The sequence below is a fragment of the Lolium rigidum genome, chromosome 3, assembly GCF_022539505.1.
Source record: "Lolium rigidum isolate FL_2022 chromosome 3, APGP_CSIRO_Lrig_0.1, whole genome shotgun sequence".
In the NCBI taxonomy this organism is placed as follows: Eukaryota; Viridiplantae; Streptophyta; class Magnoliopsida; order Poales; family Poaceae; genus Lolium; species Lolium rigidum.
Window position 1 is genome coordinate 138,313,621 of NC_061510.1, and position 20,900 is coordinate 138,334,520.

At 43.7% G+C, this 20,900-nt stretch overlaps 2 protein-coding genes and 1 long non-coding RNA gene across 7 annotated transcripts; 1 reads left to right on the plus strand and 2 right to left on the minus strand.

The window, feature by feature from the left end:
- The first annotated feature begins 2,778 nt into the window (after positions 1-2,778).
- LOC124698282 lies at positions 2,779-4,358 on the plus strand. Of its 3 annotated transcripts, XR_007000920.1 has the most exons (6): positions 2,779-2,842; positions 2,944-2,999; positions 3,245-3,322; positions 3,404-3,426; positions 4,148-4,236; positions 4,325-4,358. It is a non-coding gene; the product is annotated as an uncharacterized LOC124698282 (long non-coding RNA). The 3 variants fall into 3 exon arrangements; XR_007000919.1 differs by lacking the exons at positions 2,779-2,842; positions 2,944-2,999; positions 3,245-3,322 and having other exon boundaries at positions 3,343-3,426; XR_007000921.1 differs by lacking the exons at positions 2,779-2,842; positions 2,944-2,999; positions 3,245-3,322 and having other exon boundaries at positions 3,343-3,426; positions 4,315-4,355.
- Positions 4,359-9,086: 4,728 nt separating this feature from the next.
- On the minus strand, positions 9,087-10,076 carry LOC124695568 (acid phosphatase 1). The gene is made up of 3 exons (XM_047228398.1): positions 9,703-10,076; positions 9,410-9,616; positions 9,087-9,264 (listed from the first exon to the last, which is right to left on the minus strand). Exons 1-3 carry the CDS (start codon positions 10,074-10,076, stop codon positions 9,087-9,089), a joined length of 759 nt encoding a protein of 252 aa, XP_047084354.1.
- Positions 10,077-11,189: 1,113 nt separating this feature from the next.
- LOC124702386 (ABC transporter I family member 6, chloroplastic-like) lies at positions 11,190-16,719 on the minus strand. Of its 3 annotated transcripts, none has more exons than XM_047234528.1 (7): positions 16,424-16,719; positions 16,262-16,312; positions 14,928-15,149; positions 14,666-14,788; positions 13,386-13,562; positions 12,335-12,434; positions 11,190-11,626 (listed from the first exon to the last, which is right to left on the minus strand). In XM_047234528.1, exons 1-6 carry the CDS (start codon positions 16,688-16,690, stop codon positions 12,345-12,347), a joined length of 930 nt encoding a protein of 309 aa, XP_047090484.1. In that variant the 5' UTR covers positions 16,691-16,719; the 3' UTR covers positions 11,190-11,626; positions 12,335-12,344. The 3 variants fall into 3 exon arrangements, with proteins under 3 accessions (XP_047090484.1, XP_047090483.1, XP_047090482.1); XM_047234527.1 differs by having other exon boundaries at positions 11,190-11,629; XM_047234526.1 differs by lacking the exon at positions 11,190-11,626 and adding an exon at positions 11,781-12,150 and having other exon boundaries at positions 16,424-16,716.
- Between the last annotated feature and the right edge of the window lie 4,181 nt (positions 16,720-20,900).

The window sequence follows — 20,900 nt, forward strand, 5'->3', positions numbered from 1 at the left end:
GTAGGCATTGCGCGCACAGCGCAGAGCTAGCCGATGCATTAAAGTGGCGGCTTTTCCTCAAAAAAAAATTAAAGTGGCGGCTGTTTTTTCCCTTAAAAAAAAGAAGCTGATGCATTACGCGTAAACCCTGAACTTGTCCTCGTGCGCCTGTTAACTCTGAATACCGTCTAGATAGTTCGATTATCGTTCATATCCAACTAGCGAATGGCATTTCTCCTATAAATGTTCAAAAACTACCCTCTCAACCAGGGGGTCTGAAAGGGGCAAACGAATCTGGGTCGTCCAATCAGGTTGCAACAGTAAATCTCAAGTCCCACTTTTCACCACAGCTGTCAGATACGATAATTGTTTTCTCACTTTATGATCTTCTGAACAAGTCAATGACGTATGGGACCAGCTACCCGCGGGGGCCGCCGGTCGAAGGCAGCCACGCTCGCTCGTCCGCGTCTGTCCGCCAGAGGTGAGAGAATCTAGATCGAAGGAGCTCCCCAATCCTGGCCTCGCTCCTCGCTCCCCAATCCCCGTCCCTCTTTTCCCCAAATCGCGAGAGGTGAGAGAATCTAGATCACCGACCCCTCTCCTCCTCTCAATGGTCGCCGCCGTCGACTTTTCGCGCCGCCAGCGGACGGCGACCCCGAGCAGCCGCCGTCGCGCCTCAGCAGCCCACGGAAGCGCGCGGCGGCGGCCGCGCCCGCGTCGAAGAAGCCGCCGCCCTCGCAGCCGTCGCAGCCCGCCAAGTTCGGCATCCGCCACTTCTTCGAGCGCCGGCCGCGAGCCGCCCCTCCCGCACCGCCGGGCGCCAGAAGCCCGACGCTAGCCCCGTCCCCATGCCTCCTCCTCCCCCGCCGCCGCCGCTGCCCCTGCCGGAGGAGGTCTCGCCGGAGGTCACCAAGACCCTCGCGCCAAAGCGGGTCAAGTTTTCTCCCGGAATGGTGAGCCCTCGTCTCGCGATTACTCGGATTTGACCTACTTTAGCTGCTGCCGTCTGAGCTCGTGGGTTGTTTGTGCTGTCCAGTTGATCAACCAGAGCCAGGACGACGGGGGCGGGGAGGTTATCACTTGGAAGATCTCGCCGGTGAACGACCGCCTTCGCACCAGGCACTTGCCAGGAATGGCGCTTCATCCGTGCTCAAACAACGAGGTACACTAACCCTGAAGTATCTGCGAGTTCATACATGCTTAAGCACGTACATAATACCTCTGCCTGAATTAGCGTAACCCACCATCTTTGTGGTTATCTAATCTGTGGTTGTGGCTTGTTAATTCCGACGTAGAAACATTCCTCGCTCGAGGCTATGAAGAAGTGGCATTCATCTCCATTGGGCCTGTCGAGGTGTACTGCTTCAGCGCGCAATCCGAATGCGTGTGGTATAGGCCCAGGTGGCTGTGATGGTATGGAGGATACCCAGAGTCCCTTCCGGACGCCACCATCGCTGCCCTATAGCACTGAGGTACACATGCTCATATGCTCAATTGTGGTCTGGGTGGGTTGTCAAATGTAATTGCCAGTTGTGTAATCTTGTCATGCATCAAGCAGCAGTTGACCGCTGGTATCAATGGTAATGGACGACCCGACCAGTTGGAAGCATGGCAGCACAAAAAGGTGAACTAAATGGCTACACTATGTTCTTTTCATACACCATCGGTCTTGTTACTTGTCAGAAATAATGCTAAGTCATCACTTTACTGAACCCGTGAAATTATGTGAAAACCTTTTCTTGCTAGGCACTACTAGATCTTGTAGATCAAGTTGAAGATGCAATTACGGAAGAAGAATTGTCAGTTGATGCTGGGAATAAAGGACAAGTCATATCTGGGGATAGCACCAACAGTAAATGTTCTTCTATTCTTAGTAGCAGTCCAAGTGTTGAGTCCAACGCGCCACTTGATGCCCCATATTTCGATAGTTTCCTTGTGTTGGAGCCGCCGGTGGCAGGGAGGACGGTCGCGGTTGGAAGCAGCGGCGGCTTGCAGCGTGTGCCGACCGACGGGGACGCCTGGACGCGACCGCGGCGGCGGACGCGCGCCCAAGCGAGGGCGGCTGGATGCGGCGGTGGAGGCTCGCCGGACGGCCGGACGTGCGGCGCTGGCCGGACGCGGCGACGGCTGGACCGGCAGTGGCCATGGCCCATCCCCGGCTCCTATTCGCCCGCCACTTGCGCTGGACGCGGGACCCGATGGCGGCGGCTGGACGCGGCGGTAAGGAGACGCGGTCAGGCGGCAGTACGGGCTTCTCCTCGTCTCTCTCGCTCTTCCTCTTTACCTATCTCTGTTAGCTCTCACTCTTGTTTCTCACTTTTCAGCTGCAGGGAACGGTGGTGGAGTGGGTGTGGTGAGTCAAGGAAGAGGGCGGCGACACACAGCAGAGGGGAGGACGGCCGGGAGGTGCCGAATCAAGGAGGAAGGAGGCCTGCAGTTTATAAGGTTCATGTTTCCTCTATTGAGGATGTCAGGTACAGAATAATGCAATTGTACTCTGGGTCATAAGCTTATATAATTTAATATGGGTAGTCAATTGTTTTATGATCCTGTAGTTTTTATATTTTTGCTCCACTGATTTCATATGTAACACTGTAAGATTTAATCCTACGCGATCAATGGTGACACTTTGAGGGGAACCGACTGTCAGTTCAGAATCAACGACAGCTACAACATTCATTTGGTGGCCTATATTCTGCACCAACAGTAGTTGAATGCTTTGACAATATTTGTGTTAACCCAGAAGACTTTGGTGAGTGATGATGATGTCTCTAATTTGTGTTGTCTATATTCTCAACTATGTGTTGAGAAGCTGGAATGTACTGAAGAAGATTACGAAGAAGAGCTTGAGTGTATTGAGAAGGTTGGAAATTTTATTCACTTGCTCGCTGCTCTATCAGTCCGTGCAAACATATTGTAATCCTACATGCTCTTACTTGTATATGCACTTTAATACCATTTCAGGTCTTTTCTCCATGGGTTGAGAAGTGCAAGCAGTTTTGTTACATCTTGTTTCTTTGGTATGCTCTGTCAGTGGGCCAAGATTGATTCTTCCTATCACTTACATGTTTGTCTAACTTTTTAGATATTGGTAACCTGAAATCCTCTTTCGTACGTGTTGCAACAATAATAATGCCGCATAGAGTTTCATGAGTGACATTGGCATGTGTGGTTATTTGAAGAGATGGATTTTCCTAGGTGGCATATAAGGAGTATTTCAAAGAGTCAAATAAGCTGACCGCCAATTGTATCTTTTTGCATTCAGATTTGTATTGAGTAACAGTCCCTGAAAGCATTAATATGGAGGACGTTTGCACATGGTGGCACTTCAAACTGTATGCATGTCAGTTTTTCTCTTCTCATCTTCCATGCAAGGAGCTCAAATTGGCACATTTAACCTTCTGATGAGCTCGCCTTGCCGCAGGTTCAATTCGCTCCTTCACTATTGTAAGTAATCATGTATTAGTTAGTGCTTATTCATTTTCATGCCGGCGAGTAACATTGACTTCATGCATCTGCTTCTTGCTGCCTTTGTTATATTGATCCGCGGGAAAAGGGAATTTTACCCTGCTAGGTACATGCACGTCTGTTTTTTTGATTTAGTAGAAAGGTTGTGATACCTAATAATTTTAAATTAATTTGTTGTCCTACCAAAGTTGGTTCGAAAAGAAACAGGCTACTTCTTCCAGAGCCATTTTTTTAGCGATGTTCACAGCAAGAACTGGGCTCCCCAATTTTTCCATTGGCGTCTTTATGTTGGAGTTGTACTACACCGCTCCCTCTTTTCTGTCAGTGAATTGCTTGATTTGTTGATGCTCTTTGTTGGTTGTCCAATATACTTGCTCAGCTGAAAGTATTCTTGATATTTGGATCGAGTAGGATTCCCATCTTTATCTTCCTTTTTAATGCGAGTAAAGATGGCAAAGATACCATTATTCTCTCTTGACTATGTGGCTCCGCTGCATCTATTGTCTGCTTCTTTCTATATTTGTCTGATCTATATCAAGAGAATACTTGGTTTCTGTACTACATGCTGGTCGATATCATTTTCTTAGTTGTCCTCTAAGTAGTGTGTGTCCCATGTCCTTGAAATACCTTCTGCTATTTTCATGTGTTTTTCTTCCCTTCTGCTGCATATTAAGACAAATGGTAATGTTAGACTCTGCAGATTATCAAGTACAGTATACTGGAGCATATCAACTTCTTAAATTTATGTTGCAGCCTAGAATATATCAACATCAAAAATATATCAGCCAGGTAATTAGTTCGCATGGGCTGCCATTTTCCATCCCTTCCAACTTTATTTTTCATGTGTTTATACTGATTGATGTCTAGACTATATCAGTTTCTGTACGGGAGAGATAGGTGGTTCTGGAGGTCAAGCAGGGAGGAGGGAGCTAGAGAAGCGGTGCAGCGACGGAGTTGGAGGATCAGGGAGGGGCTATGTTGGCCCGGCTCTGTCCCTCACGAAGATGAGCACATCTCCTTCCTCACCCCTTCTGAGCTGAGCTTCTTCTTCCAACTCATGGCAGGGCTTGGTGGTCTCACAGGGGCAAGGTCGGCAATCAACACCGCCCCTTCTCCTCTCCTATTTCTTGATTTTTAGAAGGATTCATCTCGATTTGAGATGTTAGTTTGTGGTTGTGTTCTTTCTCTTGTATCTCAGGATGTGATCATGGCTAAGATGAGGTGGCCTCACTGCTTGTAGGTTCTCCTACCACATGCTTGGTTCAGACATCTCGTCATCCTTGTTGTCTGCGCTCCTCAACTGAATGTCGGTGTGGACGACGGCGTATTCCCGAGGGTGCATTTGAGCAGCGATGGTGATCTTGCCGATTCATACTGGTGATCTAATACTAGGTGTTGACCATGAGGATTTCATGTATGTTTTTCCCATCTTCTTTTTGAGATTAAGCACCACATAATTTTGATCCATTAGTTTTTTCCGTGGCCTGTTCTGTTAATTCAGTGGCAAGATTTGCATCGTGGGAAACCTAGCTTCTTTTGAAATTTGTTCTTACCAATCAAACGCAATAATCATGACTCCATAATCTTACTGACTATTGAGACCCTGTCTTCTATTGTGTTCTCCAGTTTGACAAGCAAGGTGGTGTAGAGTTGACTGAGCTGTCAATGGTGGCGGGTTTTTATGATTACGATTTTGGTGCTTGGCTATTCCTCTGGAGTGACTAATATACTCGTGGAGTGCTCATATCTAGGTTTATGTGTGGTATTTTGGTTTTTCTCAAGAGCAGAATGTGACCGCTGGTGTAGTAGACCCTTCTTATTCTTGCTTACATGCACCGGTTGCATCGCTGCTTATTTGCGTCTGCACTCCCTGTTATAATGTCTTTCTAGAAACTGAGTAGATGTGCAGGTTAGCTGTTCTTTGCATTGTCCGAATCAGAAGCATTTGGCCTTCGTAGTCATAATCTAAAAAGTATATTTTCACTCTTTTATTTTTGATGATTTAAATGTGTTGTTCTGTGGTAGAAGTGTTGCTGAGGTGCTGTTAGTGCAAATATCATGTAAAATCCACATTTTTGATGGCTGGTGTTGCCCTGCTTATTTCCTGAAGCAAGCGCCAGGTCACCGACAACTTGTTTTAAGATTGTAACCATGAGTGGTGTAACTGAGTTTATAAGTTGTAAATCCATGTGGTGAAATGGCCTGTTCAGATTTCTTGATTCTTATGTACTTTGCACCCATATATACTTCTTTAAGCTTAATATGTTCCTTACAACAGTTAAAACTCTCTATATCATTAGTTGCAAAAAAATTCATAAGCAATCTACATACATGTATGTTCCTGGAACACTTGTTGCATAAGGGCTCATCTAATTTGGTACTCTAACTCAATCTTTAGCTTGTCTGCACACAGGAAATAACTGAAGAAAACCTTCCCTTGGTATTGGGTGTATTATAGGGTTCTTAGTATTTTTTTATCTTTGTTGATGGATTTTAAACTGAGAGGATGTGACCATTAAAATAGGTTGTGAGTTTCTCTGATTTTGACTTGCATCCAGTCATCCAGGTATCTTACTTAGTATTTAATTTGTTATTTTAATATCTAGGTGCTAATGCGGATATGCATTTCATTCCAAGTATTATGGACAATGATTCTTTCTATCCCGGCAAAACCTCAGATTCACCCAATGTTGGTAAGATAAACTATATCTCCAGCTTTGCTAACTTTGTTTCTTGATCATATTAAATGGAAATTGTGTTTCTTAGAAAGAAAAAAAACTCAAACACAGTTTTACAAAAGCTAGGTAGAAATTAGGTGTTTGTATTATGCGGAAAAGTACTATTTTTCTCTGCTATGTAATGGAGCTTTCTGATTACATGATTCGTTTTGTGCTTCACAATTTTCATTTATTTACAGTGTTTAGGTTAATATATTACATGGGATTTATGTCATTTCATCCATATTGCTATTGTGTGTTGCTTCAGTGCCACCCTTGGCATGATGATTTGGTAGGACTAAGCATGGGATTTCCCTTGAGGAATGCCCAAACTAAATTTAATGATATTAAAATTGCTTTTTTCTGCAAATATCTGATCATTGGCAACTACGGCAACGCCTTGAGTCGATAGTCGACACCAACAGTGAAACACAAGCAATTCGTGATGTAGTTAACCTTAATGCAAGGCATATTTGCTAAATTGAGGACAACATTAGTGCCCTATTCTTCTCCAAGATAAAAAGACAGTATTGAGTTCAAGGCAATCACTCACCATGCTTACTTTGTGTATGTAAACTTTATGAATTGCACAAGAGGTTCTAGGTGAACAAATGCTTATTGTAGGATTGGAGTCTACCTTAGGATCAGTTTATCCTATGGGCCTATACTACAGTGTTTATCTGGCGACGGGGAGCTACTGCTGCCGGAGCAAAAGACGCGTCTTCCCCGAGCTGAAGCCGCCAGCCACTGCTCCTGCTTGCTGCTGCTACCGAGAAAAATCGCAGGCTTCTTCAGTTAAACAAGATACAACCCAGTCTCGTATCCTTTTGTTGCCCATATACTAGCAATCTGATCTGTGTATGCAACCTGCACATTAACAAAAGGCGGATGTCGATTTAATTAACCTTTCGTTTGTACTGCTAAATGCATTGTTCATTTCAAAGAGTATACAAGGGAATTGATGTTGCACGTATAAAGAGCTCCGAATTGATGAGGCGGTATTTTAGCCCATTTCCCTTTCGGTGTGTACGGAACAAATTTTGTCTTCCAAATAGTTCTCAGTTGCCATCAATATTGTTTTGACAACACAATTTTCCCCCTGTAGATACTACTACTATATAATGGAAAAGTTATATGGGGCAAGCCTAAATCTTCACAGCACCTCCTTGTAGATACTGCTACTCCATTATTTTCGGTGACATGCGAAGGTAAATGTAAGCCAATACTGCCTCAACTTACTGCTTACACTACACATTTTAATTCATCACATTATCATGTGATGTGCATTTTAAAAGCCACTTGATGCTCTTGTTTGCTGAAAGTTCCAAAGCCACAAGGCATATCCATTAAGAATTCGTTTCTCTTTTAACCTGTAGTTTTACTTGTGGTTTGAAACAAGATTAATTATGCTAAGATGACTTATTATACCCTAGCATATGCATAGTCTTCTCCTCTCTCTGATTGTGTATGAGAATATCATCTTCTATCCGGGCGATCTTTGACTCTTTTTTGGCTGGATCTTCTGATCAAGCGCTATCTAGCGCTAATAGTTCTATAGCAGTGTATATTTAATGTTTTTTAAAGGAATAGATAGAATTGTCTTCAGTAATTCTTCATAAAATGCAACTTGTGTTAGCAGTAATTTTTTAACATACTGAAAGAGAATCCCTTTTTTAACACACTAGAGCTGCACCCCATGTTTGTAGATTAGCAGTCTTTAAATCTCTCATAGTAACAGTTGAGCGATCTAAAATTAAGCCATAGGTTTGTAAATCTCTTCTCTTTTATGTGCAGAACTGATGCAGAAATTATAGAACCCTATGTGAAGAAAATTATGGATGAGAATCGTGGATAGAAGTATGGGTGTGGAGCCATGGGGTGTTCAAAAGTTTTGCATGCTCCTGAGTTTGTTCAAAATCATCTAAAACTCAAGCACCCTGACTTGGTCTCTGTGTTGACTTCTGGATTTTTTTGGTGATCATGTATGCTGCTCAGTTGTGCGGTTGTGCCCCTTTGTCTTTGAATTCAGCTTTGTTGATTGTTATTGCTTTCCTTTTTTTTTCAGAATATTGATATAGTGATATTATTTCCACATTGGTAAGATGAAACATGCCATTTATGTTTCTGCCTACCATAGTTTGTGAATCAGTCATTTTGTGGAATTGAACCTGCTCCATTCAATTACGAAACCATCTACTTAGTACATTCAGCAATTGTTTTCTTTCTCTTGTTCCTTCAGGATTGTACATCTACTGATCAGTTAGGTCTGACATTGCAACAATAACCGTGTTATTCCACCAGAGATTTTTTGTGTTAGAAGGAAGGTCAATAGCGAGGAATGTTAGGAGAAATGCATTGTGGCTCTCGGGTGCTACACACCCCCATACTTGGAAAAATAAAATATAATAGGTTAAAAAAATCAAACTTTTTTGAAATCAAAGATGATCATGTATTGTACTTGTATAAAAATATTTCCCTAGGAAATTACTTTCATTGTATCCTGGGTAAAAAAACTCGAAATGCCCCATGACCAGGTACTATTCACTTTATATTCGTCATAAAGTTGCTACAGTTTGGTAATTTTTTTTTTGTTGGAATGAATTGATTTGGAAGGAAAATCAAGCTCTTTGACATTGTCATAAGAGTAATGCCTATGTATCTACCGGTGATTTTGTACATACTTAACTTTTTCTATTCTTAATAGTAAGATAGGTTAAAACTTATGTTTTAAATTCTGAGTTGATTCTGCCATTTGCGCGATAGCGCAACGGGTCATCTAGTGAAAATAAATGACACCAGAATGGGTTCAATTCGAGGATGCCCCTTGAACACTGATTTCATTAATCTGCACTAATCTGCCTGACGAATTAGTTAGGCAGGCACAGCCACAACGCCGGACGCCGGCGATCCGCTGTTTCCCGGTCACGGCACGAAGTACATCGGGTTTGGTATCTTGAACACACGGTCACCGACGTTGTCGCCCTGCAGGTCGCTCCACTGGTCCCCGACGTTGCCGCGGATCCTGTAGCCCTCGTCCACCAGCTGCTTCCTCATCGCCGACTTGAACACCGACGAGCTCTGCCCCCGGTAATCAGGAGTTCTGCAAAAACATGGTGGCGCGTTACAGTTACAGATGGATCTTATGTCTGGATTGATTACCACTTACCAGCAGCAATGTGTGCTTCAGACATACTCGAATCAAACTTGAGTGCGTGTGTTTTGTTGGTAGTTAACACCTACTGTACCTCATCAGGAGCCGCTCGTATCCTGAGAAGCCCTCTGACTCCAAATTCTCGGACGTGCACGAGCCCAGGGTCTCCTCGTCCCTCCCGGAGAGAAGGAAGAGCTTGAATCCCTTGTCTTGCAGTGTCATGAACAACTGAAGAACCGCAGGTATCCCCGGGCAAGCCCTCTGGCTAGCCCAGTTCTTGAAAGCCAATGGATCATATGCCCTGAAGAAGAAGAAAGTTTCATTTCCTACTTGAAAGTTTCTAGTCCTAAACTCCTAATATAATCTCACGCTAAAATATACACGTACCCGAAGCGCTTGGCTTGGTAGTAGAGCAGGTTGGAGAGGCAGGTGTCGTCGATGTCAAAGATCCAGGCGTCCAGGCCGTCGTCGGCAGCGGCGATCTGGTCGACATACGCGGACACCTGCTCCATGACGCTGTCCAGGTCCCTGCCGTACTGGCCGCGCGTCATGTAGCTCCTGACGTACCCGACGCACGGCGCGGGCACCGTGCGCCAGCCCCTCGCGTTGTTGGCCTCCACCATGACGCGCCAGCTCAGGCAGCCGCCGTCGTCGTGCGCCGAGCTCGGCCAGAAGCACGACTTGGCGCAGGTGACGGAGACGAGGAGGTGAGGCGGCAGGACAAGCGTGAACAGCACCAGCTGCAGAGCAAGCGACGCCATCGAAGCAACGTCGCTGGGAGTATCAAGAAACGTGGGCTGAAACACGATAGATTCTGAATTCCCAGGTCACGATCATGTTCCATTTCCAAACAAACAAAAAGACAGGAAGTAAGTTGTCAAATGCATAATCTAACCTTGATAGATCGATGCACCAATGCGCGCGGCAGCGAAGACAGACCGATCGAGACAGACTGGTTGTCCGAGGAGCAGCCAGCGCAGGTGTGGATTTTATAGGGAGAGGACGGAAGACGGCCGAGAAGGTTCATGCCTTGACAGCGCCATGACTCATCGTCCAATGGAAGAAAAAAGAAATACAGGAATTATTACGCCATGGAATTAGCAGGACGATGTATGCGCGAGGCGAGACCTACTTTGGGATCAAGGGCCCCATTCGCACCGCCTGCGCTCCCGGTGCGCGCCACGTCGGCGCAACGGCGCCGCCACCGCTCGATGACGGCCGTGTGATGGCGACCTCAACTAGCTCGCTGGCTGCTCTTTTCATCGATGGTGATGATGCTGGTCAACAGGGGAGCTGACAAAGCAGACGTTCGGGTGGGAATTGCACGAGTGGGAGGACATTAACGGATTGACCACACGAAGGGAGAAACCCCCCTCCTACTAACGGCACGCACAACCTATGTGCTTTTTGGCTTTTTGCCAGTGCAGGCAATGTACACCGGCTCCACCCCCACGCACGCACGACAACAAGGTCCACTAGGGATCTAGAATGGATCATCACAAGTGGAAAATGGAGTGCTTTTGGGGTTTATGTACCACTTGTAAGTTATGTAACCAAATTATTCCAAGCAAACTGTAACAATTCCAATAGCTAGCCGGGCCTCCCCCTCACCATGATCGTCGGACCTCCCTCTATTACAGCCACCCTCAGGTTCTCCTTGAACCTTGTTTCTCCACTCACCCATCCGCACCCTCTCGTTTCTCCTACCACGGAGCCCTATAGCCAAAATCAAGAGATTTGTGCCATCATACACTTCAAATTTTGTTTAGATTTAATATAGCAGATATAGTGGCAAACATTCAATAAGAAGTGCATGTTTGGTTTCGTATATCTTGGACAAGAAATCATCCTAATGTACTCTACTCTACCGGATAAGAAAAAACACTTGCTACTTTTATATAAAGTAATTTTGACCAACTTCCATAATTCATATATTACATGGAACTTTCAGAATTTTCTATAGTTCATCTTTGATTCCACCCGTAATCAAGACCAAAATCCACTACCAAGTATTATATTACAAAGTCAAGACCAACTTGCATGACCAGGAAGGGAGGCGGCACCAACTCAGAAAGATTCGGTTATTATTGGATGCATTAGCACTGAACAATGCAAAGAATTCGTTGCAACAGGAACGGCTAAGTCAGTAGCCACCCACCGTTAGTGGCTGATGGATAAAGGATAATAATCTGCACCATTTGCCCTGGAATGCACCTAAGGAACTTTTGCATAGTCCACCTCTCCCAACTGGTGAACAATAGAATTGTATTCTCTGAACTGTGCTTTATGGAATAGTAAATCCAGTAGGTACCTGCTATTAGTGGCACATGGGTCAGAGCCTACAACACCAGAAACTTTTGCACATTAGCGCGTTGGAAGTTGGTACTACGCAATTGATTATCAGCAGGCCTTGAGCGTCATCTGAGAGGAATTTGACCAGATACCAGAGGAGGGACAATGAGCGATATTCAAAACTGTTTGCAATTGCAGAGAAAATCCAGATGCTTTGTAGGTCATATGCACATGCAAGGTGTTTGCTCTGCATATAGCCATATAACTACATGTATAACATATTAATATTGTAATCCAAAAATAAATTACAGGACAAGAAAGAGAAATATGGTCGACAGGCCAAGGGCAATTCCGAACATCACAGGGCTCCACCTCCAAAAAAGATGGCATGCCTCGACAAAGGCACTAGCTCAACAGTTACACTGAGGTTAGTGGGCTTTACTACCAGGCTGCACGCATCCTAGGTATAAGAATGTATGGAACCCGACTAGTGACCAGTATACTCTGACAAATAGACTAGTGGCTGGAATTCAGGCATTTGACCTGCAAAGGAGTATCTAGAATCAGCCAAATCCATAAGAAGCTGGTCCATCTTTACAAAACCAGTCTAGATATTCTTCAAATCCTTATGCACCATGAAGACGAATATGCCTTCATGTCAATATATGATCATATGTGAAAAAAAAACCTTTCAAAAAGGGTAAAAGGAATGAATAAAAGAAAAAACCTTATTCATCCTATACAAAAGAAGCGATTGATTTGAAGCCACCCTCATTGATGTGGCTGGCTAGAGAGCTGTCACCTGTCTTCACTATCTTGCCACTTTCCTGTAAGTTACAAAATCAGAAGCATTATCAATGATAATATATGTCCTTCATATAAGAAGTTTGAAATCATTGACATACTCACAGAACTGTTCCCACATTCTACTAAATTAAGGTCGAAAAAAGTAGGACATACAAGGTGCAAACGATAGTTTGATTAGGCAGGTAAGATTGTATGAGTTAACTGAGTTCATGTTTGCTATATATGTTACATTTATCCAATAGTGCTGACATTAGTGAGAAAACAGTTACTTCCAAATCTGTAGAACCTAGTGAGACCATAGGTCTTCACCACCTGATTAAGTAACGCTGCACATATAACCAGTGTGTTAGTGGGTAAAGTGGCATACTGGATTTGTTCCTGGGCTTGGTTTACAAAAGAAAAATTGGCGTGATCTGCAGGTAACAGGGGCGGGTAAGCTGTTGCTGTTGGCTTCGGATTTCTTTACAGAAGATTTGGCTGGAATCCCGTGAGGAAAAGGATTGGCGCATGAGATGATGTTGTTTTGATGTGAAGGGGGAATAAAGCCTAATACAAAGAACCTGATGATCATGTTCTAATAGTAGTTTTCTGAAAGGTGGTGTCGTTAAGACTTATTTAGTTTGGTCTGTAATAGTTTGTAGTAAGAAGAAAATTTGGTAGCTCCTGGATGCGCGGTTTCGTGGCGCTGGCATGATGAAACCTCTTTTTTTCCTTTTCCAGACTGGAGATGTTGTTCAATTTCATTGAGAAATGAAATTGGTGGCTTTTGATCCCCTTAATTAAAAAAACGTTCAGTCTTCTCTCTGGCACTACTTTCCAAAGAAGCACAAACAGATAAAATGGTCAGCCAAGACCCAGTCGAAATGAATCTTTCTCGAAACGAGTAAAGTAGTGCTTTAATTCAATGCATTCGAACAGACAAATTGTACTATCAAGTACAAAAAATCTACAAAGTATGCATGTGCGCTTACCATGATGTGAACATAGCTTGGCTTAATAAGATCCAAAAGACGTTGGTAATGTGTAATCATGAGAACGGAGTTTTGGGGAGTCAAGAGCCCATTCACTGCATGAGCTACATCTTCAAGTGCATCAACATCCAATCCTGAATCAATCTCATCGAGGAGGGCTAAGTCAGCCCCAACGACCTGATTTACAAAGCATCAATCAGAGGTTGAAATTTACTGATGAAGTATAGAACTGGATAAATAATTTAGGACTACTAGTAAAAATGTTCAACAAGCATTTCCTCTGTAAAAGAATGAATGCCTTAGGCCTATGCAAGAAAACTTGGTGATATTGTTAGTACTAACACATATACATACCTAAGAAGTCTTAACAAAACAAGGACACAAGCATTTTGCATACAACAATGCACATAGTATAACATTAAAGTGTACATGTATATGGTTCTCGTTTGAGGAAAGGAAGGCCTAATTAAACGCAAGATGCATACGCCACTGATACGTCTTGGCATCATATTTACATTCATATTAATCATGTTATCTGAAAATGTACTGAGAGACAAAAAGGCTGGCAGCCAAATCTAGAATGAATCCATTGGACAGGAAAAATAAATGGAAGAGTTTAAATCAATAGTTCATTCCAGCAAAAGAAGAGAGTGCAGGTAAACCAACAGATATATCTTCCTTAGATCCTAAATAATTAACTCCATACAGCTTTGCCATACTATGCATGTTTTCTTTAAAAATTCCAGCCAACATTCATGTTAAGATCAAGGCGCTCAATTCGTACTGTAAGGCCATGCTTGGATACAACTACAAGTATCTATGGAGCTGTGAAGAAATACAATAGTTTCTAAAACAAATGTGATAATTTAAAAGGTAACTGGTATTATAATCAGTTCAGCAAATAAAACAAGGACTGTCCTTCTGGAACCGCTTATCAGATGGATTGATTGAATGCAATGATTTGCATGCATTGTACAAGGTGTCTAATATTTCAAAGGTCTGGCTTAGCATTAACTAGCCACTAGTGAATTACGCTTGCTGGTTCAGCTTTTATCAACAATGACTACTTGGCTCCGCAACTATTTTTTTAACAACGTACTGCATTAAATATTGCGATCTGAATTACTTCTAATTCCATACATGTACGAAAAACTTTTTGACACATGAAACCTGCAGTATGCGTAGGTTATACAACAAAAATGTGATATTTGAATATTGTAGCATATATAAATGATGTAACATCCAAATTAAGTTGTCCGAGGGCTTCATAGTAATCTTACAGAAAGTTGCAGTATCTCGTTGCGCTTTCTTTCTCCACCACTGAATCCTTCGTTTACATTACGATCAAGGATCTTTGGTTCCATCTTTAAGGCCTCGACTTTTTGTGATACAACTGAATAAAACTGCATGATAAAGCAAGCAAATATGTGTAAAAGTTGTACTTATCTCAGAAACTAGCTAGCAGCATGGAACATCGAATTATTCTCTTGCATGGTAAGATGAAACTTTTTGTGATTTATACAGAAGCTATAGTGTTCAAACCTCAAGAGGTCCCAAGGCTGGGAGACCATCCTTCTCTCTGCGAGCATTCAATGCCATGAGCAGAAAATCATAATTGCTCACTCCAGGAATTTCAATAGGCGCTTGGAAGCTCATAAAGAGACCCGCAAGAGATCTTTCCTCCGGCTCCATATCAATCAAGTTCTCACCCTTGAACATAATGGTACCACCAGTTACCTCGTAGTGTGGATGGCCAACAAGGACCTGCAACAAAAGGGCATAACACCCAAATGAATGTCTAGATGCGAGAGCAAAGAACATGGTCAATTTCTCAAGGTTTAATCAGTACGCCTTTGAGACATCAACACGAGAAGGGATTTAATTAAGTTGCACAACTGCATGATAGAACTTCTCACAGAATTTGTAATGCCCAAATTACATAACAAAGCTCATTGAATACTTAAGGAGTTGATCTCAAGTTCTCAACGAACCCTACAAGTTCAAGATCACAAGCTGGACTATCCTGGCTACTTTTTTTTTATCACATCTAGGTGATGCTTTGTACAACTAATTTTCTCTGTGCAGAAGCAGGGAGCATTGCTGAAGGAAGGGGTTAGGGGAGCAAGCGACAATGGAACATGGTCACCAAAATCAAGTGATAGACTAAAGTCTTGACACAAAACTAAGTAACTAAAAGAAACATTGGCACATGAACAAGGAGTAGAACCTCTGTGTTCTTATATTGGATCTTGGTAGCATTTTATTACTCTGATTAAGAAATTAACATGATCTGTTATACAAGCTTTTTCTTTCATTCTGCCGAAGAAAAATTCTGTCACGTTCATATGTTGTAGCAGGGGTGTTACTTCAAGTGATTGGTGGGTGCTGCTTTATATGGAGTGGCTCTCATTGTTCATTGCAAGCTGGCATGCGGTACATTTTCTACTTTAAATTTCTTCTGGATTTGGGTGCCTAAGAGGTTGGATGAGAAAAGAGGCCCATGTATGTCCATCGTATCCAAAGAGGCATGAAAGGCACAACTCATAAAAATCCATAACCCTCTCACTAAGGGGGTATTGCTTTGAGTAATCACCTGGCCATCATGGTTGATCCAACAAATTTTGATTGAATGACCCAATTCTTCATTTCATATAGGTTTATACTTAGGAAGAAGATTCACCATTTGATTCCTCAAACCAAATAAAACCTAGGATCCGAATCCCAGCTGCCATATTGGAGAAGCGGTATGCAGCTAAAATGGCAGATTATTTTTATCATGGAAACAGGCAAGCTCTGGGATTGATGGCAGATTTTGGCCATCACAATGTGCTCTGACAGTCGACACAAATGCGGATGGATGAGCAGTAGGGCCTAACCTTGGTAAGGGTGCTCTTGCCGGAGCCGTTCTTCCCCATGATAGCGTGCACCTATTATCACACGGAGACAGAAACCAACACAAGTCAAACACCCGACCCAATCGATCACTAGGACAACGAGCCGCTAACTCTTCCAGACCCACACCACATAGGAACACGAACCTCGCCCTCGCGGATGGTGAGGTCGACGCCTTTGAGGATCTGCTGCCCGGTCTCCTTTACGGAGGCGGTAAGCCCATGCACCTCGAGAAGGAGTTTCCCGGCGGGCTCGGCCGCCGCGGCGGAGGCGGAGGCGGCGGGCGGGCAGCGCCTCGGACGCACGGAGATGGAGCTCGGCGGCAGGTGGCGGCGGATGACGGGACGGGACGTCGACGGGGAGAAGAGAGAGGGGTGGGAGGAGACGGCCGCGGCGGCGAAGGGCGGCGCCATGGGGAGGTCGGGGAGGGAGGAGGCAGGTCAGGTGGTGCGCGCCTGAAGAGGAAGATGCCTGGTTCGTTGGTGGCGGCTTCGGATGACGACGGGACGGGGTCAGTACTCAGTAATGGGCCAGCGGCGCAGTTGGGTATTCGAGCGGCGTACTATTATCCATGGGCTGGCCTGTTCCTGTTCGCACCCCATGACTCCACTAGCAGACTTGGGCCTCTAAATAAACGTTCGATTGGGCTGCAGTTTTAGACGAACAGAGCAACATCACAAATTATAAAGGAACCAAGGTCCCTCCGGTCGGATTTAATCGACGTAGAAGGAGAGCTACGCACGCGTATCATTCTTCTGCGGGCGCGTCGATTAATCACGTCCGTAGGTAGTACTTAGCTAACACATACATAGCAAATACATATAGGAAGCCACTACTCAGCTGGGGAAACAAAGGTTTTTGCCCAGATCGCAACATGAAGCTTTTCCAGGATTTTCTTCTCTCTTTTTCATCTCCAGTTTTTGCTTGAAGCCACCACTTCATGTCACTATATGGATGATGTTTGATTCTTCAGGTTGCTTCAGTAGGTAGGCTTCAGAGGCACCACCAGCGTATGGAGACGTCGAAGAAGCTTTCCAAGTCGAAATCTAGTCGAAGGAGGTACACCTCAGTCCGGCATCAACGATGGCAAGCTCTTCAGGTTCCTTACCAGGGCAGTTTTGAATCTTTCCACCTGATCCCACTCCAAGTTTTTGAAGGCATCTGCTAAGTCCTTATATAAGACAGGACCAGTCCCCATACCTGTTTCATAGATATCCAAGTTTTTCTGTCAAACACCAAGTGATTTCTATTATTCCATATGCTCCAAACTACAACAGATGAAACTACACTAAACTCCTCAAATATCTTATTGCACATCCATTTAGAAGCCAATGAAAGATAATCAGTAACTTCTACAACAAAGATTCCTTGCACATTAGACTAGAGCATTTTAGAGACTAAGAAGTCAAACAAAATATGTTTAGCAGATTCAGAATCACTACAGAGCTCACAACCAAGAGGTTTATGTATACCTCTATATCTGAGGTTATCTCTAGTCATAATTTTATTATGTGACAACAGCCAGAGGAATATTTGAACTCTAGGGGGGATTTTTAAATCCCAAACTGCTGGTAAGTACACAGGTTGCACCCCTCTAAAGTTAATAAAAACATATAAGGACTTGGGAGAATAAACCACATTAGATTCATATTTCCAGATAAGTTGATCTTCCTCTTCAGAAAAAAAATGGTTTTGGCAATTTCCACTGCCTCAAACCACATGTCCATCATATGTGGTGTAGTTCTTCTAAAATCACATCTCAGTTGCTGCACATCCCAAAAGTCAGCAACAGTTTACATTTGATGATTAACTACAAAATAAATATCCCAATATTGGGTAGAGAGGGGAGCATTCCCAAACCAAGGTATCTTCTAAAAATCTAATGGATCTACCATTCCCTACCTTCCATTTGTATCCAAACTTAACTGCTATAGAAGCACACATTAAACCCTTCCAAAAGAGGCGTTCAGATCCTGACAACAAAGTATATTAGGATTTCTAGTGTTATATTTAGCATCCACTACTTTCTTCATAGACTCCCTTCACCATGAATATACCTCTTAATCCAAGACCCAACTAGACAGATATTAAGATCCTGGAGGTTTGGTATACCAAGACCACCATAATCTTTTTTCATACACACAGAAGGCTAGTTAGCCAAACGATTTTTTCTATTATCCTCTACATCATCCCACATACAATTAGCTATTTGTCTGTTAATAAGATCTAAATCCCACTTAGGGAATCTAAAAAAGGACAACATATATATATGAATACTAGATAGTGAAAGTTCAGAGATGGTAAACCTAGAGGGGGGTGAATAGGTTTCTACAACTTTTAATTCTTTCTTTGCAATATTAGGCTTTACGGAATATAAAGGTGAACCTAATGCAAACTAGGTGAGGCACCCTAGATGATAATACAAGTAACTCAAGAACGAAGGCTCTCACATCATATATAGCACAAGTAAAGAGTTTGGTCAGGGATAACCGAAAGCACGCGGAGATGAAGATGTATTCCCGTGTTCCCTTCCTTTGCAAGAAGGTACGTCACGTTTGGAGAGGTGGGGATCCCACGAAGGATTTCCCAACGCCACGAAGGCTCACCTTCTTCTCTGAGCCTATCTCACGAAGGAATAGCTCTCCCACTTGTGGTAGACTTTGAGGAAGCCTCCAAACCTTCACAATCTTGTCAGGGGAAAATCCACAGCCCGGATGCTTCCGGACGCTTTTGCCCACCTATGGTTTCCAAGAAACCCAAGAGAGCAAGTATCTTGATGAATACACGGGGGAACAAGATTTGGCTTGGTGGAACTATAGATCAAGACCTCCTCTAGCGTTTTCCCAGAGGTATTTGAGTTTGGGTGGAGGAGGAGGGAGATATGAGGCTTTCGATGTTTCTAACAATTGAGTATGGGAGAGAGAGCTCAAGAACAGTTTGTAGTGTAGTGCCTAACCGTTCTGAGCTAGGAGAAGGGGTATATATATGTCCACTTGAAATCCAACCATTGGGGACTTGTCCAGCTCAGCAATGTGTCGAGGAGGCCGGTCTACCGGGCTTGGCGCCGGACTGGCCGGTGGCACGCCCGGTGCCGCTGGGCCACAGACCGGGCCAGCCGGCAGCCGCCGGGCCTGGCACCGGCCCAGTGCCGAGCGTGCGTGCCGAGCCCCTGGAATCTGCTCCGGTGTGCACTGGTGCAGGAGTCGGCATTCTCCGGGCAGGCCGGTGCACAGGTCGGCGTCGCCGGGCTAGGCGCCGGGCCAGCCGGCAGATACCGGACGAGGGGCCAGGCCGTAGCCGGGCGAGCGCTGCTGAGTCCCTGGAATGCGCCCGGTGTGCACCGGCGCCAGAGCCGGTCTGCGCCGGACTGGCCGGTGCAGCACCCGGTGCCACCGGACCAGGCACCGGCCTAAGGAAAACTGCTGTTCCCTTTTCATCGAAGTGGGGGGTCTCCCTTCAACTTCTTGTTCTATTGATACATTATTATGCCTGTTAGACTAATACCTGATAATAATCTTGTAGGCATGTATTAGTTCGATTACTCTAGCTACGGTGTCATTGTTACCAAAATAATGGATAAGGGTAAAATACCCTTACAGATAGGATAGTTTGGATGAGGATTCTTTTTTTTCCTTCAGTAGACATCAGCTTCCCCCTCCATCCTGCCATTCTGTTGAGCAAACTATCTACTAGAGGCTGTAAGGCCTCTCTCTTAAGTTTGTTGAAATGTAGAGGAAGTCCTAGGTATTTAACAGGGAACTTTCCAGCCACACACTGGAAAATATTCAAAAAAGGAACAACTTCTATAGGTTCTATGTTTATGGCCATTAACTCACTCTTATGATAGTTTATTTTCATCCTAGACACATGTTCAAAGCAAGTGAGAGTCTATTTGAGATTAATGTCATTCCTCTCATTGTTTTCAATGAAAAGGGGGTATCATCTGCATATTGCAAGCTGGTCACACTCCCATGAATCAGGTGTGGGCATAAACCAATTATCATTCCACAAGAAGCTCCTTTAATTATCATTTTAAAGAAAACTTCTACTACGAAATTCAACAATAAAGGTGCAAAAGGATCTCCTGTCTCAGCCTTTGCCAGTCAGGAAAAAGTACCCCTCAATATCATTCACTTTCACTCCAACAGATCCTCCCTAGGTGATTTGTTTAATCATAGCGATAATCATAGGGCCAAAACCCCTAAGCTGCAATATCTCATAAAGGAAATCTAAATTAACCCTATCATATGCCTTCTCATAATCTCATATGCCTTTTCATAATCTATTTTAAAAACTAATCCTTTCTCTTTTTTCCTATGTACCTCATGCATAATTTCATGGGCAGAGACAACACTTTCCAGAATGAAACGACCCTTAATGAAGGTTGATTGTTGTTGAGAAATCAGTCTATCAATTATCAAGGAAAATCTATTTGTAATGACTTTTGTGAAAATCTTAAAGACACAATTCATAAGTAAACTGATAGGTCTAAATTTTCTCATCTCTTTTGCATCCTCCTCCTTGGGAATAAGGGTGATCATGGAAAAATTCAACATGTAAATGTCTAGTCTACCATTAAACCAATATTCAAAAAATTCTAACAAGTCCTCTTTTATGATTTTC

Bases quoted from the DNA above. Each gene is read 5' to 3' on its own strand.
- LOC124695568 (XM_047228398.1), bottom strand. From the start codon at position 10,076: ATGGCGTCGCTTGCTCTGCAGCTGGTGCTGTTCACGCTTGTCCTGCCG. The intron at 9,617-9,702 runs GTACGTGTATAT...CTTCTTCTTCAG, and splicing joins TACCAAGCCAAGCGCTTCGG to GGCATATGATCCATTGGCTT. The intron at 9,265-9,409 runs GTACAGTAGGTG...ATGTTTTTGCAG, and splicing joins TACGAGCGGCTCCTGATGAG to AACTCCTGATTACCGGGGGC.
- LOC124702386 (XM_047234528.1), bottom strand. From the start codon at position 16,690: ATGGCGCCGCCCTTCGCCGCCGCGGCCGTCTCCTCCCACCCCTCTCTC. The intron at 16,313-16,423 runs GTTCGTGTTCCT...GTGTGATAATAG, and splicing joins TCACCATCCGCGAGGGCGAG to GTGCACGCTATCATGGGGAA. The intron at 15,150-16,261 runs GTTAGGCCCTAC...CTTTTGTTGCAG, and splicing joins GCAAGAGCACCCTTACCAAG to GTCCTTGTTGGCCATCCACA.